The sequence below is a fragment of the Aquila chrysaetos genome, chromosome 10 (genome assembly GCF_900496995.4).
Source record: "Aquila chrysaetos chrysaetos chromosome 10, bAquChr1.4, whole genome shotgun sequence".
NCBI lineage: Eukaryota > Metazoa > Chordata > Aves > Accipitriformes > Accipitridae > Aquila > Aquila chrysaetos.
The window spans coordinates 24,825,382-24,850,415 of NC_044013.1; the positions used below are offsets into that span (position 1 = coordinate 24,825,382).

The 25,034-nt window shown below is 39.5% G+C and overlaps 1 protein-coding gene across 3 annotated transcripts in view; it reads left to right on the forward strand.

Annotated features, from left to right (window-relative positions):
• LOC115347346 (glypican-5-like) overlaps positions 1-25,034 on the forward strand; it is a 403,275-nt gene that overhangs the window by 134,644 nt on the left and 243,597 nt on the right. For 2 of the 3 annotated variants that reach the window (XM_030028626.2, XM_030028629.2), the window contains exons 4-6: positions 3,629-3,759; positions 8,448-8,507; positions 10,389-10,514. In XM_030028626.2, the coding sequence (XP_029884486.1) occupies positions 3,629-3,759; positions 8,448-8,507; positions 10,389-10,514 (317 nt within the window). The remainder of the gene's footprint in view (positions 1-3,628; positions 3,760-8,447; positions 8,508-10,388; positions 10,515-25,034) is intronic. The other variant, XM_030028627.2, reaches the window with a different exon arrangement.

Here is a 25,034-nt window from a genome sequence, read left to right on the forward strand (position 1 = left end):
ACCTAATGTTTTGCAGTTCTGTTGCCTTTCACAATATTTGTTTTTTTTTTGTTATGTGTCAAATTCTAATGTCCAGTGTTAGTAGAGGAATGTTAGCTTCTGTTTAAAAATAAATTAAAAAAAATCAGTCTACACTTTCAGTTTAAGAGATAACTTGGAAGCAGTAAGTCACACATACAAGGAAATAAATCTTTAAAATCCCAGTCACATTTTTAATAGTACTATTTTTCCTTTGGGTGGTGAGGCTTGATTCATGAGCTCTGAGTTAAACTGACAGTGCAGTTGTCTGGTGCCCTTAGGATGGGAGGGAAACCCTCCATGTTCCTTACTGTTGTTAACAGACAGGTAATTTGTAGCAGTAGATTTCAGATGTTGCAGTTCCGGAAAGCACTTTTTTTTTTTTTTTTTAATGCCATGCCTCATACTTTTTAATTTACACAGCATTAACTCATTTTTCATAAATGTCCTAGCTGGAAGTTTAAGATGGTTTTCTGTACATGAGTGTACATTCTTGCCATCAACTTTGTGACTGCTAAAATTAGCTAGTAAAATTCAGCCTTGTCTCTTACTTTATTTTGCAGAAAAATACACATTTCAGTGAGATGTCAAAACTAGTCCACGTGGAAAAAAAAAAAAAAATCAGGTTTCTGTTTAACTTATCCAAAATCTGAAACAAGTATGCCAAGCAGGGATAACTCAAGAGCCATGAGAGACAATCTCTTGGGAGGGAGTTTGGTCTTTGCATCCAAAGCTGGAGGATGCACCCACATTCATGGGCGTAAGTTTTGTACACACTGCAGGAGCAGTGGTGGGGTGAAATCCTCCATCCTTGCTGCCCCAAAGAGGTTGGGAATGAAGAAAATCTGGTGATCCACACTAACCTTGAATAAACTTCATGCTGGAAGGTGGTGGGAAGAAAAGCAGGCTGATGAGCTGCCAGCCTGGCCCTGCTGGAACTGCCCAGGCCCCTGCAGCATGGGTGGAAGCAGCCTGGGGAGCTGGGTCTGGGTGAGGGCTGTTGGACTGAGCTGCCCAAGGAAGCCAGGGCATTGACTGCACACTGAGTTAGCTGTGGTCTGCCATGGGCCCCTGCTCTAGCACTGGAGAAGTCACTTCATGCCTCTGCACCAGTTTCCCATCTTTTCTTGTTCCTTTAAGTGTCAGATGCTGTTTGACAGGGACTGTCTCACACTTTTTTTTCTTCCTAGTAAAGCACAGTCTGGATCTCAGCTGAGACATTTAAGAGCTACTGACATTACAAATAATATATCATTATTGTATCTCTCATCTTGTTAATCTGACTTCAGATTAAAATGTCTGTGCTGTAGTTTAAATTATGGAGCATTGCTAGTATTTCTTAGCATATTAATGAGAAGAAAGGCACTAAAAGGCCTGCATGACAAAAAAGTGTGAATGTGATTTGCCCTTTCATTTAACGAATTACTTTCTTTTTAATGGAGTAGAACTGGTTAAAATTTTCCACTGAGAAATATTTTTTCCTTAAAATACTGTGGTTTTGTTTGATATGCAGGAAACCATTATTACTGGTTAAAAAGAAACCCCAAAGTTAAGGTTTGGCATAGAAAATACTGAAACTTCTGCAATTTAAGGAGTCATTTTATTTCTATGGTATCAAAAATACAAATCAAAACAAAGTGAGTATTTTCATTTGGAATGCTTAAACTATTGATTCGCAACAAAAATGATGACTCTAAATCTCTTTGAAACTTCTCACAGGAAAAACAAAAAACTTTGAGTTCTTCATTGCTTATGTATGTGAGAACCACATTGCTTTTCCAAACCACTCTGGTGTTAGTTGGTTAAAACTGTCTTAAATCCAGAGTGACTAGAATTGAAGTGTATGTGATTTGAAGACATAAACTTTAGTGACATGATGTAATCTAAGATGGATTTTGTAGAAACCTATGCTGGGATTTTGGGTCTGCATGCTGTAGGAGACCTGGGAAACCTGGGGCACAGGAGAGAGAGCATCCTGTGCAGAAATGTGGTCCAGCTGTGTTTATACCCTCTGTTCAGCTCCAAAGGGTTCAAAAGGCATTTTTTGTTTTATATTTTCATTTGCATAGAGTGGGTTTTTTTCTTTTCAGAAGTTTAGAAGGGACTGAAACAGACTATTTTATTTCACAAAGTTGTGTTTTAAAACAATGCTGTGCTAGTCCCTGGTGAGACCAGAACAATATACACAGTGCATGGTGTTGAGTGAGGCAGCTGGCTCCTGCTCTGACTGCTGGAGATATGTCAGGATTTATCCAGTATGTTCTCATTCAATTGCTACAGTTTTAGGTTCTTTACAGCATATTATACTGGACCAGGCCATAACTCACTCAACTAAAGTTGATGTTAAGTGTCATGCCTATACAGCTTCCAACTTTTCATGTTTGATTGGCCTATTTTTTTTAGAGGAAAATGTCTTAGCTTTACATAGCAGTACTTTTTCTGGAGGAAATGGGCTAAGGCTGAGAAAATTGTCCTGTACTTGCACTCTTGTATACAACATAGTGGTGCAATGGGGCAGAGAATATTACTTGAAGTCGTCTGTGGTCTGAAATACTCAGCAGATAGGCAGTTGTGACTCAGTAAGGGTTTTAAAGATGCCATAAAATGCACAGACCAGCAAGAATCTCTCTCACCCTGGTTATAATGGAAAACTGAAGAAAGGTTACCAAATTCAGTGCTGTCCGGGATGATGGATTCTGTGTGATTAAGGTCTCTGGTAGTACCATGCCCACAGTAGGATTTCCTTTGTCTTCTTTTCATGTTTGCTTGAGGTTTTAAATGTAGGTGAAAACATTACAGTTACTTATTTGTGGATTAGAAAGGGAAGAGGTTTGTCTTACTATTGTCACTTAAAGCTGTTACAGCAAATAAATATGGCAGGATGCAGGACCAGTGTCAGATCCACAGGTGCAAAGGATAAACACAAGCTTGCTTTCTCCTGGTCTTGTATTAAATCCCCTATGAGATGATTCAGGAAGGACAGTAAGGGCAAATGGCTGAGTGATGTCAGTGTTCTGAACGCAGGATCCAAGGCCCTGATGATTCCCAGGGCTGGAAATTCTATTTTCATTTTGTTTTGTCCAAGAAAAGACTTTATTGACAGTGATTTGTTGATGCTGACTTCTTTTGCTCATTTTCTTGTTTTAAGGGAACATTGTCCAGTTAAAGGCTGGAAGATTCAGTTGTCTTCTGGCTACAAGCCCCTTCAAACACCAAATAGACTGCTCTCTATATACAGGGCAGATGTTCCACCCAAATCTGTGTACCTTCAAACTCCAGGTATGTTTTCTAAATAAAAGTTTGGTTTGGCAACACTTCCATCAGTCACTGTTTCAGCATGTTTCCAGGTGTGCTGTAGTCTATGTATCCAGTGACAAATCCATGACTGTTGGCTTTCTGGTAGCAGTGTTCTTTGCACTGCCTTATAATTTAGTCATTCTTATGCAGGGGACTAGTTTCCAGGTCCTGGAAAGAAGAGTCCTTTCTTTTTCTCACCCAGATGCTTTCTCTTCCAGTAAACACCGACCACAAGGAACAAGCAGACCTTTGAGCGATTGTAAATCAGTTTCTCCATTCAAACCCAGTTTTCCTTTCCCTCCCTTTCATACAGGTTGATAAAGTGTGTGGACAGCCCAAACAACAAGAAGGGAACCTGTCATCAGACAATATAGTGCCAGTGAAGGAAGCGACTGAAACCCAGACATTCGTGATGGCTCACGCTAGTCTGAACAATAAAAGAAGGTAACCCTAAGCAACAGCTGCTTTGAAATAAACTCTCTGCCTTACAATGTGTGTTAATGGTTCCTTGCATCGTAGTATTTAAGCCAGAGCTACAGTTCTGTCACCTTGTCTGTGTGGTATCCAGTCATTGCCATCATTGATAATTACACAGATGTCTGTGGTATTACATTGCAGGTCTCTCCAAGAAAAGCTTTTTAAAGGCCAGACTTGATGTCATTACTTAGCACCAAGGTGTTCATTATTTCCAGAAACTTTCAGTGAAAATGATGAAAGCTTTTCCTCAACAAAGTCTGAGTAATTTCCACAGTCAAGTCTGAATTAGTTAAAATACAACTGCCCAGGTCTTTAAGGACTTGAGCTTATCCAAGGGCAGAGGTGGGAAGGAGGAACGGGTGAAAAGGAAAGATTCATTGCCCTGATGCGAAGTCAGTCCTTCATTTCACAGGTCTGGGGAGGAGTAATAAGATCTGTTGCAATCTCCTTGATTTGTTGCATAACAAAGCAAGAGCAGAAGCATTTATGTTTAGGCTGGTTGTGTCCATCTTGGCTTCTGTTCTTCAGCTGCATGCCAGTTGAGACACTAGACAGCTGAATTACTGCCACTGGCCCTGGCATGAGTATCCCTGCTCCCAGATCTAGTCTTTCTTTCACTTTCCCTCATGTAGCTCCTGGATTGGTTTTCTGTAAATTGTAAGCGGGAGGGAAGGATGTCTTTGCAATCCCACTCATGATACGTGAGTAGATGTCAGCACTAACTGACCATAAAATCACAATGACATATTTCTGGCTAACATGTTGCTCTCTGTAACACCAGTATTAATCCGGAACAACTTCAGCGAAGTAAGTGGAATTGTGCTGGGCTTACGTCTCTATCTGAGAACGGTATCTAATTTGCCCAGGGAGTCCATGTGTATCTCTGTATGTTGGATAGGTGGATGACAGACAGCAATGTTAAAATTTCCATAGCCTGGATTCTGGAGTTTGAGTTGTGTAGATGAGAGTTTTATCCATTTCTATTTTAATTCTTGTCTAAGCTTTCATGAATAAAACAAACACTGCTTTAAAAGATAAAAGTAATAGCAGCAAGCTAAGTTATTTGAGTGACTGATGAGTTTATACCTTTGTAATTTAAAACCAAAACACAACAGTTTGTGCTAGTGCTTGGAGCTAATCAATTTTTACCATGCAAATCAGAGAAAAGACCATTAAGGAAATTAAATTAATAAATTCAGCAGTAATAATCCAAAGAACAGTTGTAGTACAATTAAGAACAAAGAAATATGCTTCTAAAAAGAGAGCCCTAGGACTTATACTGGGACTTATACACTGGCAACCAAAAAGGCAGAATTACCAACCTATTAACAGTAACCTCTTGAACAGATGCAAGTGTGTTTAATGGCGCGACAGCAGCTCTTTCTTACCTGAGGATCTGTTCCCTCCCCTTCCCAACCATCTAGAATTATCTGGATATTGACCTTTTAAATGTAAGACCTGTAGATGGAAGAGTAAATATACTAAAACTCATATACTGTAAATTAGACAGGTTCCCAAAATTGGTCTGTGCACTGAAAATTAATTTATCAAAAAAATCTAAACTAAGGCCATCCTTATATAATTAGCATAAAACAATACTGAAATACAGTGTTGACAGGTATTGTGGAGAGCTTACGCACCAAAAATGAATGATGGAGCCATGCCATAATTAGTAAGAAGTGGAGAATATTTTTAAATTTTCCACAACTTCCTATAAAACACATGGCATGAAGCTTGTCTTTTGCTTCTTGGAAACAATTGTGAAACAGTAAATAGATACACGGTGATTGGCTACATCACTGTGTTGTTCATCATCTATCAGTTAATCACATATGATATCAATAAAAAGCAATTTTAGGTAATAAAATTTTATAATGGATGGGTGAAATCATTCCTGCAGTGAGTTGTGTAAAATACACTTAGGATGACAGATAACTGCTACAGTGGATCTAGATTATGAGAGTAATTACATGAATCTTTTTTGGTGCCATTCCTTCTGGCAATTTAAAAAATGAAGAGCAATAACATCAGTTGTCTGCCAGTTTAGGTACAGGGTCACACAGGGAATTGGCCTGAATCTGATCTGTGTAGTAGACATCCCTCCAAATGATCCTTAATTCAAGGGGAGTATGGAACATGACTCCTGCCTTTAAGAATAAGGAAAGAAAAAGAGAAAGAATGAGCCAGCACTCCCCAAGTAAACAGAAAAGCTGTGGCTCATTCCCTTAATGTGTCAGAATATTCCCAAGCTCAAAGAGAACCACCGGTCTGGTTAGCATATATGTAGGAGAAACCACAATAAAGTGGCCTCTGATCTCTTCTGTAGTACCTTCTTAGAGATGCCCTTAAAAATCCAATGTCAAACAGCTTATACCTACATATGTATGTTTGCTCCAAAGGTATTACATCTTTGCAAAGCCAGTTACAAAATCCTTTTCCAAAGAGTTTGAGAACCTCTTTTCAGCTGTTCAGTAGAGTCGAGGCTGCTCGTACAGTTTAAAAGTGGGACTGTTAAGATGGAGTCTCTTGACACCATCTGGCCTGACTGGTCTCTCTTCTGGGTGTGTGTTTTTTGAGTCTGGTTGGAGGCAGTCCTTCTCACCCCCTGCTGTTCTGCACAGTGTGGTCCTGCGTGGTCCCCAAATTCATGTAGCAAATGGATCCTCTTTTGCAGTAGTTGGACCCTTTTCTGCTCCTCTTACTCTTATGGGTTCCTGGGAGATTTCCCATCTTTCTTTATTTTCCCCTGCATTCCATTCCTGCATATTTTTTGTTATGCAACACCAAGTGTCAGGAACAATAGTGCAAGAAGCTGAAACTTGAATAAATGTTCTATGATCTTGTAGGAAACCTTTTCCTCTGATTAAGCTGAAAAGTATAGATTTGATTAGTAAATTTTTTTTTTCATTATGCAATCATATTCAGGGATTGAGTACGGCACTGAAACTGGCAGGATTGCTGCTGTAGTCATTTTTTAATATGGAAGTTACTATAACATGTAGTAGAGATGACAAGAAAATTGAAACCATATGATGGTACGGGGTATGTACATGGCATGTACAGAATTTCAATCAGTAAACTGGGATGTTATTGCTGAGTTTAGCACAAAGTACTATTCTGGTCAGGGTCTGGACTCCTGGCAAAGTTGAATACCTGCCTTTTAGCATGTCTGCTGCATGTAATATTTCAAACCACTAACCATAGACTGATTACAGATCTGTATATAAAAATATGTAATGTTTAACAAAGAACTATTACATGATACTAGGTCCCTAATTGGAGGAGGCAGGCTTTGAAATGATGTTTTGTTGGGATTTCTTTGTTATGCTGTGGACTTATGGATCTTTTATACATCTTAAAATAATTTTGAGGTTTGGGGGGAATGTTTGGAGTCAATGGCATCTATTTTATTTAAAATTAACTATCTATTGGGTCAGGCATCACATGATATTATTATTGACATTTGAGTATTAAACTGCTAGTACAAAACAGATTATTAATGCCAGATGCAAATTCACCTAACTGTGGAAATGAATCAAATGTTTCTGACTGACTGGCCAAGGCAGAAGTTTCAGCAGACCCAGATTTTCCCTGTTACAAATTCTCATTTCCCTTTTTGACTGTGTGTGTTGGAATCACTGCTTCATTGATGACAGGTGACACTCACCAGATGATCAGTGCAGGTCTATCCTCTCCTGTGGCCACCCCTGCCATTAGTTCCCTGAAAGCATGATGGCAGCTTTGCCATTGTCTGGGTGTCCTCAGAGCTGCTGAAGGTGGTGCTTACTCTCTCCAGTAAGAGTTAACTGGATTGGCAAGTGCTGTTGAACCTGTTTGCCAGCTGTTGCCATTACTTTATACATGAGAGTACGGGTATAAGAAGGAACAGAGGGTGGTATCAAGTCATGTAAGTGGAAAATTGCATCATGACGTTGATGTTAATATTAAATACAATGTTTAATGTTAATTAAGGGACCTTGGGATATCAGTGCCACGAAATGCATTTGCGCTAAATAACTACCAGAGTTATTTCCACAGTTTTTCCTCCAATATAACCTTAGAGCCTGTCTCTCCTGTTTTGCAAAGTCAGGGGTTTTTTTCAGTGGTGCAATCTGTCCAGAACTGACCAGCAAAAATATTTGTATTCACATTATCTATTAAGACAGCAAATTGCTTGTTGTACCAGAAAAATGAATGCTACTCGTTTGTATCCCCCTTCCCATGGTGCTCATTCTAAACTGTTTGCTGTTGTTTTCTTGTATAGCCTGATACATTTACAGTTCTTCCATTTGGTATCAGTTATAGTTAATTTAAGTACCACTGAATTTATTTTTGTCTTTTTGCTGTGTGTGCTGCATTTGTAATTGTGCTTTTATTTGAAAATGATTGGGAGAGACAATCTCAGTTGTATTTTTTTTCAGTATTGCATTGACATTTTTAATGGCATCTATACTTTGGAAAAATCTCATGACAATTTTCCTTCTTATTTGTTTTCTTATATTATCCTATGCATGTGCTTGATGACCTTTCTTTCAAATAATTTTTACTTTTCTCTTTTGTTTCTCATTTCTTTTCCTTTTTTTGCCTGAATTCCTGCTTCTCCCCTCCTCCCCAACCTCTCCTGATTGATGCTTATTCTCCCTGGCCTATTCCAGTTCTCTGCCTCTGAAAGCTTCAAAGAATGACAAATCAAGAAGTTTGAAAAAAATCTCTCGGTAAGAATGAAAACAAGGTGACATACTTTGTTGTCTCTACACTTAGCTCATCTCCATTGAAAGCTGCTGTTTCAGCTGTAATCTAGGAATTGGCATACTTTTGATTACTGCTTTTAACTGTGGGGCACTGGGAAACCACACATTTTCTACCTAGTGTGTTTAGTTTTATACTGATGAAAAGGAAATATTTTCACTTGTTAAGGTTGAGAGCTGGGCACAGAACTCAGCCTTTGCTAAGATGCTACTTTGAAATGTCAGAGCCCCACTCTGCTGAAAATGCAAAGGAGTTTAAGCCTCTTGGTGTGAGCTGAGCAACGCAAGCTTTAGACTTTTCCTCGTTCAAAGAAAACTCCATTTTAGAAGCCGTAAAATCTTTAGCATCTGGGTCACCTTTCATAATTGATACTCTCTGGCTATTCTATCAGGTAGGTGGCCTTCTATCTGGGCCTAGCTTTACTGTATAAATACTTAGAGCTCATATTTGTAAGTTAGTGGTCAAGAGGTAGAAATACCAATTCCCTTGTCGTAAGCCCCCAAATTCCTGATTTTTTTCTTTGCTTAAAATGACAGCTTTCCTGCATTCTTAGGGTAGGTTAGTTCCTTGGGACCATGTGATGACTAATTTATCTAGAGCAGGATTTCATCACACTTAAGATAAACAGGATGGTTAAATGCTTTTGAGAAAGCATAAAGACAGCTGTGGGGAGAGATGACCACTGCCTAAATGTTGTAGGGGTACATACCTCGCGGTGGACTTTTATATTGTTTAAAGCACTTGCTGCTCCCAAAAGAATAATAAATCCTGACTGGTTTTGTGCTGAGCTCCATCCAGCCATATCCTCAGGCGCCTCTTCAGTGCAGTGTCCCCTTATGGCCTGCTGCGCAGAAACATTATAAATTGGATCAAGTCCTTTGGCCTTCCCAATGGGCTGTTGAGGGACTTCTGAGGCAAGCAGATAGCTCCACAATAGCTCTAGCTCGGTTTTTGTGTCCTGCATCTTGTTCTCAGTATCTTTAACATCTTATACCAAACAGGATCTTCTAAAGCTGTGGAGATAGGGAAATTTCTCATTCTGAAATACTCTCAATTGTGTGCTGAATTAACACCTGTGGTGTTACAGTTTATTTTTATGGCTACCTCAGCCAGATACATATTAAAGGTATAATCAGATTATAAAAGAGGCAGCAGTTTGCCCACAAGGAATTTTTCTGTACACATATGATCAGGAATGAGCTGTTTGTACTGGCCAGGAGTTTAGGTTATTCACCGAAGCAGCAGGCATAGCCTTCTCTTAACAGGTGAGGTGCCAGATATGATGAGAGAGAAATTTCTTTCTAATAAGAACGTGACAATGGATAGTGATGATGGGGAGGAATTGGCCCCACCCCATCTCAAGGAGATGACTTTCAGTACTGTTGTTGCATGTGTGGGGTACTTATTGCAGGTTTTGTGATGGGATGTTAGCTTTAGGAAGCCTTTTCCACCCAGGAGATTGTTGACAATGTTTTTAATTAATCTCACACATGTGCAGGAAATAGAGAGATATTCAATTCCAGTAACAGAGAAAAAGGCCACTCCCTTAATCATGAAGTCTTCTCATGATTAGATAGTTGGTGTAGACTTTTTTCAAATTTTGTGTGAGATGTGTTAATTTGTTAAAACCACCCTTTGTATGTAATTATGTGTATTAATGCTGGACTAAGTAAGAGTGGATGATATGTAGGAGTAGAAATACACTAGAAACAGAAATTAATCAACTTGGATGAACTTAATTTCTGTAAGGGTTCTAAACTCTTAATCTTGTGGAGGGTTAAGTTGACAGGGGGCTTAAACCATAAGTGTACTGTTCTGTTGTTAAATGTGCTCTTCCTATGTTACAGAGAGTTCATCAATTACATGAAGCGATCCCGAACATTTTATGCCTCTATAGCAGAAAGGCTGTGTGATGGAGACCTGGTGATGAGAGACAGTTCAACCTGCTGGAATGGAGAGGATGTTGTCGAAAGGTAAAGTTATGAGGAAAAGTTTTCCCTAACAGTGAAAAAGGTGACTTCATGTCCTTCTTATGGTTCAGAAGCATTGAGACACTGTTGTTGTCATAAATTTCTCCTTCATAGTGAACTTGATGCTTAATTGAGCAAGGTTTTTGCTAAAATAAAAGGTTGTTAATGCTGGGTTTTAGGTATCTGCGTTAAGTATAGTGGAACACTTTCTTGAAGGGCTGCTTTGTAGAGTCCCTTTCTTTCACTATAGAGAGACAGCTCTTTGTCTGTGGAGGCATCTTACCCTCTAAAGCTCAGTTAGCAAGCAGTTCCTCTGTGACTGACTGGAGGTCCCTTCCAGTCTGCTGTTCATAGGCTCATTAGTGCAGAGCTGAACATCATGTTTGGCCATAATTTAGAAAATATGTAGTTCTTCCTGCAAAGGTGTCAGAAAAATGCAGTGACCAGACCATTATGTTTTTAAAGGATTTCCCTGCCATTTCTTTTCAGAGCTTCTGATGTAGCACTTTGAATAACAACTGTTTTTGGAATTGCCCAGCATCCTTACCAGAGCATGTTCTGCAGGAATTCTTACGAAGTAACAATTAATAAATGCACTGTTCCATGTTGGTAGAGCAGCTAGAAGCTCTGTAAGGTGAAAAGATATTTCTAGTTTGTCAGCTAGTTTTTTTTTCCCTCTATGTTTTACCACAGTCTTTCCCATCACCCTTTAGAATCCAAACTGGAAAATATACTTGCACCCTCCATGAGCTAAACTTGTTGCTGTCATTTCTCTTACTCTGTATAACACGAGGCAACGTTGCCCTGAGGAGAAAAAGAGGTATTCAGAATACAACTATATCTGTGACTTTCACCATCAAAGTATACATCAGGTTTTCCAGTGAGAGCTGGTTGGAAGTGTGCCAGTGAATGTTTTCCAAAAATGTCTTTTTGTCGAAACAACTGTTTCATGGGATTGTATTGGATTTCATGATGTTTCTTTCTGAAGTGTGTTTTGTAGCAGTTTTACAAGATAAAGTTCTAGCATTCTGTTTTCTTGCTTTAAAACAATTTTCATGATTGAAAATTGTTTCGGAGGAACTTATGGAATAATTCCAATGTGGAACAGAGAGAGGTGTTACAACTATAGGCTGTCCCATTAAAGGGAGTTCTGACTCCCACACAGCTCTGCTTAGAAGTTTAGTATTTCAGTGTATGTTGGCATTTCAAATTAATTGTAGAAGTGTATATTTGAAGATTTTGGCAGCAATGCAGTATTCTAAATATTAATGTATAGCGATTTTAATACTGATGGAAGTTTTTAGTGTAAAAGTAATGAAGAGGAAGCGGGGAGAATATCAGTATTGCTAATCAGAATTTCCATTTCAGAGTCCCTTTTGCTGGTAACATGTTGCTGGATACACAGTTAACTTTTAGAACAAACAGCTTTCTGGCCAAAAGAAAAACAAGAAAAGCAAAACCAAGAAACATTTTCTATATCAACTCTCTAAACAAAAACAAACAAACAAAAATTAATGTTTAATTTTTATCTTTGTTTTTTTTAAAAAAAAGCTGCTTAAATTGCTGATATACATGTCTTAGAAAGGCATGAATGGGAAAGCTGTTGTTTTTTTTTCCTTTGCCAGTCGGTGCTTTCCCAGACCTGGAGACGTGGAAGAGTTTCAGGTTTGAAAAGGATAAGAAGCTGGGAAAAGTAGGAGGAAAAACACTAACAAGACCCCTCATATTTTGAATTAAAAAGCAAAAACAAAGGGAAAAAAACCCAAAACAACCTACACCCCAACAATGACATGAACAAAAAAAACGCACCCCACCACCAAACCCTGAAATATATCTATTTGTAGTTAATATATTAAATGGGCAAATTAGAAAATAAAAGTTTAATTTCACATGTTTAATCAGACAGCAATATGTATACATTTATCAGTTCTGTCACAGTATTGATTGCCTTAAAAGGAGGAGACATTCCAGGCAGGCTGCACTGCCAGCAATGCTACACAGCAGCACAAACATGGTGCCTGCTTGCTGGCAAATTTTACTCTTTTCATGATCTGTTTTATAGGCTGGACTTGTCACCAGTTCTCCCCACGTGAGAAATAAAACTATTGTGGTGATGCCTGAAGATGCATTTCTCATTGCTCTTTCTCCTTTCCCAGGAGACCAGAGGATTAAATATCAGCTATAGTAAACAGCTCTGAACTCAAAATAGAGCCTTATTCTTAACTCTGTATCAGAAAATAGGCCACCCCAAGTAACCTGGTGGATCTCTTCTGAACCTCAGTTTAAGATTACTCAGGCTGCGGAACTGGCAAAAGCTGTGGTTCCTGTTTCCTTGATGCTTCTTGCATTTCATAATGCTATTTGATAGCTGAGTGATATTTATGCTGCATGCTAATTGGCATTCAAGCTCTTCAGGAAAAACAAACTCAACCTTTAAAAACAAATTGACAGATAAATGCAGCCTGAAACAATATGAATTTATTACTCAGAAATGGGGATTGTGCATTCAGTTAGTAGAAAGGACACTTGAGGTCTGTCAGAGGATCTGATAAACAGGATTCTCATTGTACTTTTTTATTTTATTATAATTCTCTGGATTGGGTTTTATCATGTTTAAATCAATGCACTAGCAGGCAAAAAAGAGTTTGAGCTGCCAGTAAATACACCATAAAAAGAGGCAGGTTGTTTCTACAGGTTTTAGGGTATGCTTCTGGCCTGCTCTTCAGATGGACAGCAAAACAAGGCTTTGCTAGTGTCAGTTCAGGGCCTTTGAAGACATTAGAAATACTTGCACCAGGAGCACTGTCTTTCTCTTAATTACTTTTTTGAGGAACTTGTTCCCGGAACAAGACTTCATATAAGAACTAGTCTGTGAGGCTAATAAATGGTCTGAGTATACAAAGAATGCTCAGAGAAGATGAGGCAAGAGCAGAAAACCTGGAAAAATATCTTGCAAAGTGAAGCAAGCTTGGAGGAATTTCTATGCTGGAACCTTTCTTTTGTGGCAGTGTGTCAGATGATTATCTCAATACCATGTCAGTAGAAGAGATTGCAGAAGTTGACAGTGTGAACTATAATGCACTGCCAGGACCAGACACCATTCACCTAAGAACTCTAGAAAGACTAAAGGGTTAAATAGTTGAATTATTCATTGTGATACTGTAGTTTCTTGAAGAGTGCTCCAATAGTAGATGATGGAAAGATGTGAAATGTGAAGCCCTTGTATTTTTAGCAAAATAAGGATTTCGGAAAGGTGTGGCTGGTAAACTTGGTATGTAACAGTAAAATCTGTAGAAACTATAAGCAGGTGAACGTGATACTTAGGGAAAGGAATCAACATGTTGAGAGTCTTTAGAAGGAGGTAACAAGCATGTAGACAGGGTAGATTGCTGTAGTCTGCTTGGATTTCTGATAGGTGTTTGATATGGTCCTTTACACAAGGCTGGTAGAGATGAAAATAAGGGTAGGGAATCGATGGTTATAAGTTACAGTAGAAAGAGATCACCAGTGGCAGTGCATGGGGGATTTGTGCTGGAACCTGTGCCGTTCATCTGTCATAAAAGACCTGTGAAGGGGAGTGAATACTGCGGTGACAGCATGTGCTGATGATACTAAGTTATCCTGGGTAGAAAAGACAAGGGTCACCTGTGGTTAATTCTGGGAGGAATGACTAGGCAATAAAATGGCATACGGAATTCAACGCTGGCAAATGTAAAGTGATTCACAGAAGTACAATCCAAATGTTATGTACAGAATGGTGCGCACTGAGGTGGCTTTCACTGCTCCAGGCACGCGGCGCGTCTGCAGTTCTGCTGTCCCCCAGGCTCAGAAAGAGCACAACTGCAAATGTACAGAGGGAGCAACAAGGAGGAGGATCAAGGGCATGAAATGGATCCTGTATGTGGAACGGCAGGCACTCCAGCCTGACACAGAAAAGATAGAAGGGGAATATTATAGCAGCCCATAAAAATCATGTGTGTTGTGGAGATGCTGAATAGGGATTTGTTGTTCACTGTCTCTTTTGTTACAAGAACAAGAGGCATCTTCTTAAATTAATAAGTGATAGCTTGAAAACAGAAGGAGATATTCCTTTGCTAAACTTTGGTTAAGCTGTGAAAATTCTTGCCTTGGGATGTTTGGGTGTTTAAAAAAATGGATGAATTCATGAGCAAATTCAGCTCATAGAAGAGCAAGTTGTAAAATTACTATCTGAGCAGATACAAGGCAATCAGGTGCCACGTGCAAGTCTCTTTCTCTGAGCTGAGGCAAAATGTTAGACAAAAGATTTCCTCTGGTCCCTCTTGGGCACCTACTCCCATGGAATTCTTTTCTGTAGGGGCTAAACTGCAGGAACCTTCCTCTCCTCAAGAATCTCTCTTCAACTAAGCTAAATGCTGGCATTGAATCACTTTCTGCATTCTCCCTGGCCGTGGTAGCTAAACAGGATTTGCTATCTCAGGTCTTAGCTTCATAAATGGCAGACTAGTACAATACAGTGCCCAAGGAGTTTCCCAAAATCTCATCCTGAGTTCTTCTGTTGATGTCAGATTTACATCTTTGCACAAAACATGGATTCCCCCTTAGAATGCCTTTTTATGAAGTTCGGCTTTTTGTGAAGTCTTGGCTGCAATAGAGTAGCCTTATAAGAGACTGCTCTTTCTGCTGCTGGAGAAGGGAAAAGGAGATGTGGTCTCATTGGCAGGCTTTTGGGGTGTGCCTGTGTACAAAGATGAGTAATCCTGATTTGGAAATAGCACTTTAAGGGAACAGTGGGTTGTGAGTACTACATTAAAGTTAGATGATCATTCAGTCCATACATCTCTGCCTGCCTACTTATCTCTTGCAGTTTCTATTTCAAGAGAGATGAAACAATCATAAATAATAAATAGACAAGCAGTAATCTGCATATAAAAGAATTAAAACATCGTGAGCGTAACTGGCATTCATTATAGCCGACTCTAGGCACTGCGTACACTCTCCCACTCTTTTGCCATGGCTGTTCCATTAGTTCTCAGAGAGAGGCTGATTGCAATCTGAAAACTATCAGCTGCAGTGCATGCTGCTCAGGCTTCAAGGCTGGAGTGTGAAAGTTGCTCGGGGCATTTTCAGCAACCTCAGCACTTGCCTTTCAGATGTCAGTGACAGCCCCCTCCTCTGTATGTCCAGGCTTAATCCTGAAACAAAGGCAATATTGCAAGCGTGGCTCTGCATCCCTCGAGCTTTGCTGGAAGGTGCATACGCAGGGCAGCCCCCAAAGACTGTTCCCCAGTTATCACATAAATGGACATGTGCCTTTAGCATGACCATTTCAAGGACACTCCTGTCACATGAACAGTGTGTCAGGATCTCAGGACTTTTGAAAGTTGAGAGGTCTGCTCATGACTCATGTGAGAGTGCAGCCGGCTGTGTGTGGGGACTGTCCCACAGAGGAATAGACACTAAAATCTGTTAAGTTCCTCCTACAGAAAGTGTTGTCATTTTATGAGTTGAAATTTAGAGGCTGACAGATGCTAGTGTGAACTGTAAGATTGCTGCTACCATTTCAAATCTTTTTCCTTTTAAGGAATGAGCACTTGCAATTACTTTGTTATACTCTAAAATGCACACCATCTCTACTGTGATGTTCCAGTATGCAAAAGCCAGCTTGAGTCTTATAGTAGGAAAATGCGAGCCGGTAATGAAGAAAATTGACTGGCTTTCTTATTAGCAGTGGTGGATGCTTGGGATCTCTGTAATAAAGTCTCTTTTTCTCAGGTGCTGAAATATGCTTTTAGGCTGTGTCTCTAGTGCACAATAGGCATGGATCTTCAGAGAAAGGGATGGTGCTGATAACCCAATGCCCACACTACCTGTACTTTTGAGGTTTTACTTTAGACTAGCTCTGGTGCATTCCTGGGGACTGAACGCCACTGGCATCCTTGAAGTGCATCCTTAGTTTTGTTGAAAAAGAATCTGGTTTGGAGACTGCTCTGCAATATAAACAGGAGTGTGAGAAATTGTGACACTTGGGATTAATTGAAAAGTATAAACCTGATCAGAACTAACGTGCTAATGTAGACACACTTGGTGGTCACCTGGACACCTGCGTTTGAAGTCTGGGGTCTGAAACTTTAACTGCCTCAAATAATAAGTACTTAGAGGCTGTAATTAGCGTGTATATAAAGAAGTTTGTTAAAAAATTGTATCAATGCAATCTATTGATGCAGTTATAGTGACAATTTTGTTAGCACACTACCCCTAACGGTGAGGTGGTGTAGTGCTTCAGAGCTGTCAGACTGGGCCGGCTCACAGGTTTGCTGCTTTGAGGAATTCAGCAGAAATGTCCCCTCCTGGAGCTGAGCCAGCCTGCCTGTGCTAGATGTGTGAAACCTAATGAGATCACAGCAGGTACTGACTTGGCTGCAGGTGGTAACCTGAATCCAGGCTCTTGGCTGCTTTTGATGCTATATTTTCCATTTACCCCCGCCCCCTGCCCCAACTTAGAACAGTGTCAGCCTTCAGGATGACTCTGAAAAAGAAAACTTTCAAAAGTTTGGCAGAGGAATTGTTCCTCGAAGAAGCAAATCCAAATCATGACCATGATGTGCAGCAGCTTTACATGACTTTTTCTAAGCAAAGTGTCGTGACACTTCTAGGTCAGTGAGATGTTTTACAAGTTACAATTGCACTGTAGATGTACAATTTGTTTTAGGAGTTATTGCTACTTGATGCCTAACTGTGGAACAGGTTGGAAGTTTCTAGAGAATTAGGAGGTTGAAGAAAGGGATGTTACGTCAAAGTAAGAGGAGGTCAATTAACAAGAGTTTGGGCAAGCCAGTAGTGGCAGAATACTTTTGAAAACTTGGGAGTCAAAAATGTGTGAAAGGAAGAGTAGATTTACTAGGTGGCATGTATTGACACTTAATGTCTCAGCAAATCTAAGATAATTCTGTCTCTCACTGCATTTTTGGCAGTCTTAAGTCAAACATTAGTTTGACTAGCAATCACAGGTTTTGATGGAATGAATCTCTAGTGAAACAGAGCAGCTGTAGTGGCTATTGTGGCCTACCGATCTATACTGAATTTGTGAAATGGCTTAGTGAAGTCATGAAGAAATAATAGATTGTGTCAAGAAGAAATGGACACTGGTATTTTTTTGTTTGTTTGTTTGCCACAGTCACCAAAATATTTCCAAAGTAAATGATATGCTGCCTTAAATCCTGATGGTTATTCAGTGTTCCATCATGCTCTGACTAGGTCTTAAAAAAATATTTTGGAACTAATATTTCTGGTTCTAAATCTGATATCTTGGACCACTCTTTCCTCCTTTGAAATAAAAGGGTGTGTTCCTGTAAGAACAGAATTGGGAGGTCCATGTCTTAAAGAGCAATGCCTTGCTTCAGACTAAAATATCTATTATGTTAATTGCATTTAAATAAGAGACATCTGTTAAGTCTTCACTATTTGCACTGAAATTTAAGGCTGTTTCTAATGTTTTCTATCCACCACAGAAAGAGCAAAATAGTGGTAATGTTTGTTTAGATTATAAATTAGTGGACAAATAAACCTGAAAAGCTTATTCCCTTCCAGGTTTTTGCAGCTACTTATTTGAAATAACTACATTTTGAAAGCTGAGCCATCTGTTTCTGTGGCCAGCTCCTTATTGTACAAAATTCAATAAGCAGAGTATGTAAGTTTGATTTCTCAGTATACTTTTAAGAAAAGCAATCTTCTGTGCTCTCATTTTTTTTTCTTTCAGGCAAGAAGTACTGAAATGTAGTTACAAGTGCAAACAAGTTGCGTATTAGTGAGTTTGAAGCATGCTGTTTCTTCCATAGTCTTAGCTGCTCTGCAGCTCAGTTTTACCATTTTGGGTAATCCCATTTTTTTAAAATTGAAGAACAAAACTAAATTCTCTCCCTATTGCTGAAAATCCACAGCTTTAGGAGAAACTATGAAATTATGACCATATGCAAAATATTTTCAAATATGGAAATACTGGAAAAGGAGAGAGAGAGGGAAGGAATTCTTCTCCCTGTTGCTAGGGATCTTCTTTCTTCATTTGTAGCAACTAAAGCATTTTTGGACATGTGACTGGTTGTCCCATCAAGTCCCCATGAACTGCTATCATTATTTTTACTCTTAACTAAAGATTTGTGCATATATTTACATTCTATAACCAGGAATTGGAACTGGCGTTATAAAGAACAGCTGTAAGTATGCTTTAGGCCACTGTAATATTTGTTATTTTTCTGTCTGCTTACCATTTTTTCCCATCTGTCAGGCTTAACAGTTGTTGAGCTCTAACCATTTCTAAGTTGGAACCTATGTATAATAGTTGGATCAGAAGATCAAACTTAGCTTTATTTGGAGTGGGGAAGCAAAAACCTTTGTGAAAATTATTGTAGGGAGTTCTGTGGTTGTTGCCTCTCAATTTCAAGAGAAAATTTCCTGAGTTTCCAAATTAAATGGTCTTTTTCTTATTGCTAGTTAGCTTGATCTGAAGTAGTCTTAATGATGGTAGAAGAAGTAGAACAATTCTGCTGACCAGACACAGCTTTCCATTGCACAGTTACAGAACCCATCACCATTTCAGATGTGTCTCTTCAGGTGCGTGTGGGTGGATTTTATCCGGAATGGGTTTCTCTGAATGTGGCAGACTTTGCCATTGGTATTGCATTAAAACATTTGAGACAGGTTAAAGTCTTTATTCTCATTTCTCCACCAAATCTGCCTTGGTTTTGTAGTGCTATGAGGAGTTAAAAGGTAGTAAAAACATGTTCATATCACTGAAGTCTACAGGTTTGACATGTAGTACCCTGATTTGGTGGGGGGCGGGGGGAGAGGTTCTTTCACAGCAACTGCTTTTCAGATTGGAGTCACTTTCTCAGTAAATTTCAAGTGTAAAATTTTGGGGTTAAAAACTTGCATATAAAAATGGCTTTTGTCGTGGTTTAACCCCAGCCAGCAACTAAGCAGCACACAGCTGCTCACTCACTCCCCCCCCGCCCCGCAGTGGGATGGGGGAGAAAATCGGGAAAAGAAGTAAAACTCGTGGGTTGAGATAAGAACGGTTTAATAGAACAGAAAAGAAGAAACTAATAACGATAATGATAACACTAATAAAATGACAACAGTAATAATAAAAGGATTGGAATGTAAAAATAATGTGCGATGCAATTGCTCACCACCTGCTGATCGACACCCAGTTAGTCCCCGAGCGGTGATTCCCCCCGACCCCCATTCTCCCCAGTTTCTGTACTAGATGTGACATCCCATGGTATGGAACACCCCGTTGGCCAGTTTGGGTCAGCTGCCCTGGCTGTGTCCTGCGCCAACTTCTTGTGCCCCTCCAGCTTTCTCGCTGGCTGGGGATGAGAAGCTGAAAAATCCTTGACTTTAGACTAAACACTACTTAGCAACAACTGAAAACATCAGTGTTATCAACATTCTTGGCATACTGAACTCAAAACATAGCACTGTACCAGCTACTAGGAAGACAATTAACTCTATCCCAGCTGAAACCAGGACAGCTTTTAAACCAGATTACTGGGAATATAAGAGAACTGTTTTGTAACACTCAGTAGGAACCCACACTTCTTTTCCTTCCTTCTCTCCTGCTGTCCCTTACTTGTTTTTCTTGGAATTTTGCATTAAGTGGAGAGATTAGGGGACACCTGTCCACAGGCTTGAGGAGATCATGTCACGGGTTGTTAGGCTCTCAGAGCCTATGCAAGCTGGCTGAGAAAGGAAGTGGCAAATCACAGTGACTTCCTTTTCTCAAAATGTTTTCCTTTAGAGACTTTCAGTTTTTATGAGTTTAGCACTTTCATTGTCCCCTTTCTCACTTCCTTAGGCTCTAGCAAGCAGCCATCTGGATATGGAAAACAGAGATAATAATTTAACCTTAGCACACTTAAAAAGCGTTTAGCTTCTGTTATTCTTGTGCCATCAGTGTAAACAATTTCTGGACATATACTCATTACTGTAAGTTGTAAAATGCTGTATCTTTTTTGCAGTATTTTGCAGATTTTAGGGTATTTTCCAGGGCTTGCAGTGTTTTTGTTGGTGTTTTTTTTTGTTTTGTTTTGTTTGTTTTTAATCCTGTGGAATAAACCAAATACAGTGTGTTGGAACTGACCATTTAAGACAGAAATTTGCCTGAGCTTACTCTTCAGAATGATGCAGAGCTCTGACAGGCTTTGAATGGCGCATTATGTGTCCTTCTGTCGGGATGCATAGAGGGTGAGCGTTAAAGTTCATTGCCATGCAAGCACGTAAATGTTGATAAGGCTGCTAATCACCTCCTGCACAGCCCCAATCAACCATAGGGAGGAGAGATGGCAATGGTTAGTAGCTACCCCTCACCACATGTAAACTCATCGTGTGGCCAGGAAACCCCTGTTCAGGGCCTTTCTGCTTGCCACCTGCAGTAGCAAGCAAGTTGTACTAGGACAAGAACAACAACAACAGAAGCCTCAAGGCTGAAGCTTTAGGAAGAGGACAAGCTGAGACTGGTCATAGTGCAGAAGAGGAACAGTCAGAGAGCTCTCTCTATTTTCCAGTCTCAGACTGGACAATGTTTGTGCAGTTACAGTTGAAATCCTTTACTTCAATATTGGTGACCTATGAAATACAGTCAGCTGGTCCCAGGCAGGTTATGGTGAGTGCTTGGAACAGCTGAGGTGAGTGTAGAAACAGCAGATAAAGATAGATCAATGTTTTCCTTATTCAGGCCAAATTTAGGTCTGCTGTTAGCCAACTGTCTACATGAATAAAGTATCCTGGTGAACTTGAACTTGATGATGCAGGTTTGAATTTGCCCCATGTTCTTCTAAAGTCTGTCTCATAAAATGAACAGTGACTGCTTTGAGAATATTTAAGTGTGTAATTTGTATGCGCAGGTCTGTGATGTGTTTAAGGATAGAATGTGACAATTTGCTGTTGGTAAAGCTTGCTCTTTCATGTGAGAAAGCAAAAATCTGGAGTTGGGCTAGTGAGGAAGAGAATATTCACTTTCTCTGGGTCATTTCAGGTGTTTGGGGGTATTGTGTTCTGCTATCTGAATTGGTCTCTTCCCTGCTCCTGAAGGCAAATCAGTTAAAAAGCAGCAAAGGACAACACTGAGCCCTGTTCTCCCAGTTCACTTTTTTTCAAAAGTGAAAATAAATCCTGCATTTTTGGTCACTGAAAGTTGGGCATTTTGAATAAGTAAAGACAGAAGGGTTTCATATAGAAACTGTTTGCCTTTCTGTTATACATACTTTATCTGCTCTACAAAATATATCCATATGAGTTTGGTCAGATTCAGATGAATGGATCAAACCTGACTCTAGGCCATTTGGTACCAGTGCCAAGCCACAGAATATGAAGGAAAGGGGAAGAGTTGTATTGAAATCAATCGAGTAGTGTAGGTAGAGGGGGTATGTGGAGGTCAGCTGTGTGTAAGAAGAGGTGAGGTAATAAGAGTAGTATTTAGTCCAGAGATGCTGGAAAAAAAAACAGCTAAGGGGGCGCTGAGCTGACTGGAGTAACCTTTGCTGAGATATCCTGTTCTAGAGCTTCTACCATCAGGCAGCAAAGACTGATCTCTGTCAGCAGTGGCACTGCAGGAAGGGCACAGAGGCTTTATTAATTTCTGTGGAATACTCTGGATTTATGCTCGATTGCTGTCAAGAAAGTTTCTAGAATTAGAGTTTTGGGATCAGTCATAAAGAAGGATGGAAAAGCCGGTATGTTTAATGTGATGATTCTACTCTCCCCTGCTTTATTTAAGAGCGTTTTGCAAATTACAGTACAGTCCCATAAATTAAAAATATATGCCCTTAGAACTATAGTTCCCTTCAGCCTGGAAGGGAGCTCAGGAGGTCTCTGGTCCAATCTCCTACTCAAAGCAGGGGCTGCTATGAGATCAGATCAGGTTCCTCAGGGCTTTATCCAGTCTGGTCTTGAAAACCTCTAGTGATGGAGACAGCATGAGCTCTCTGGGTGACTTGTTTCACTTCTTGACTGTCGTTGTGGTGCAAAATTTTTCCCTTATATCCAGTCAGAACCTCTCTAATTTCAAATTTTATCTGTTGTCTCTTGACCTCTCACCATGCACCGCAGAGTGTTTGTGAACCTGAAACTCTTGAAGGCCATGCTGACAGCAAACTTAACAAGTGCCAGTGCTTAGCTGACTCTCTTAATAGCTGTCAGATGCATTGAGAGACATGGCAACCTGCGTTATTTTCTGTTTTTACAAGGTGAGAGACTTCACTGATGATGGAGAGAAGCAATTATATTTCAAACACAGAGCATTATGCACAGAATGAGATTAGAACTCTTCCTTACCCCCAGTCATGAACCTGTAGCACTTAGATAAAATACCTATGATAAGAATAGTGTCACCACAGAGGACTGTACTAGTTTCTAAAAGATGCTCACAAAGCAAAATCTATTTAACTAAGAAAACATAGGGATATAAGGAAGTAAATGCCTCAATAAGGAGATAATATTTGTCCTTGTTTCCAACAGGAATAAATTCAATTTCAGTTCAGTTTTAGAGAGGTTTTTTAAAAAAGATGTTAAGCAACTTTCAGTTGTGAACAGAAAATATGGACCAAATGAATTTGTAATATATTGTGAGAGTGAAGCTGTTTCATTGCATTTCACCAGTACTAGCAAACAGAAAAATGTTTCATTAACATTGGGTGTTTTGTATGTATATAACCCATATGAAGTGATTTCTTATGGAAAGGAAGCACACGACTTCAACAAGCTGTGTTCAATCTACAAGAGTTATTAAAATGCCATATAATAATGCCTAGATGGTTTTTCTTCTGCAAGATCACAGAGGCCAACATAGTAAGTTGATACTAATTGAAGGAATTACATATTTAGTGCCAGAAAGGACGTCACTAAAACATCTCCCAGGGGTTATGGGAACATACATATGTAGAAAGGAATGTCTTCTGTGGTGATTTGAGATTAGTGCCATGTAGGATCCTGTGGTTAGATTACTCTTCTGCTTCTAGTTCTGACTCTATAAAAATCATGAGCTGTTACATCTTTAATCACATGAGAGAGGAGGGGGGATTGTCTTTCTAACAATGAACAGACATGTTATAATGCCATTAAATAGCAGAAAACTCCTTAGCTGTATTTGTTTGATGAGTCTCTAACTAAAACACAGAATGGGGAAAAAATGGAATTAGGAAAACTGCTCCCTACTTGTAAAAGTGTACCTAGTGAATTTCAGTGCTGTAAAGCTTTTTGAACACACGGACAACAGGAAGGGGTGATTGTCTCGAAACCTGTTACACATCATCAGGCTCCTCCAGCTGTTGAGATTACTTTATAGTTTACCATTGATTACCACAGTAGTTATTTTTCTCCACAAATTGGGAAGATGTATTTACTTCTTCAGTTAAGGGCCATTTCTAATATTGCACAAGATTAAGCTGTCAGGCACAGGCCTTCAGCCTCAATTTTATGTTCAGTCAAAATGATACCTGTTATGCTTTTGGGGACCATCTGCAGTGCTGTGTTTAAGAACCAGGATACATAGCTGAGAATTAAGTGGTCATGAAATACCTTATATGTGTCCCATAACTACTTGTGTGTAGGGTACCTCCTCTGCTGGAGGAGAACTATCAAGATCAAAAAGAGTATGTTCCACAGTTGCCGTACTGTACAGCAAGACCTGATACCTTTTGAATTCCAGAGAGAACTTTTTAAAAATGAAGGATTGCCCCTAAAGAACCCTTCACAGCTCTTATGCTGCAGCCAGTGGGTGTAGCTTCGTGAGTTCAGTTTTTGCTGTGTGAGTATGCTTGCAGTGTGGATATGAACAGCAGCACCCTAAAGTACAGGCTGGATCAAAGCTGTATGCTGAATAGAGGTATTGTTTTACACACTGCATATATATACAACTTTTCTCCTTACACTGTAAAACAAACTTTTACAAGCATACATAATTAATTTTAATAGCAACCCCTTCCTCCTTTCCCCCTCCATTGTGCAAGCCAGCTACCAGAGGGAAGGAATGATTGCATGCATGCCCATATATATCTGCAGCATTGTATTAAAGCTTCTTGTGGCGCTTCAGTGCATTTATTTAAGGATTTTCTGTTAAGTAGTAGAATCCTGACTAAATGAGGAAAGAATTATTTGCTCCTGGATTAAATGACTTCTGAAAATTAACATTTGGGTTTGCAAATACAAACTGAGTTTCCATTGTTGAGGAAAGATTTATTAGTTTGGTCAGAAACATAAGAATTTCTGTATGGTTTTGACCAGAAATCATACTTTCTGGTGAGGCTTTTTATTAGGAATGTAGACTCTTTAAGACCTTTCTCTCCTCACCACAAATTTTAAAAAGGTCAAGGCATGTCTTCACTATGACCCACACTGAAAAAGTGTGTAAAGAAAAGTGACAGAAGTCAGTGATGTTTATACATAATAGCTGCCTCATGAATACTTGTGACAGATAATTTGGCTGGATGTCATCTGCACTGATCTTTGTAATTTAAACTGATAAGTCTATAAGCTTGAAGACGTGAT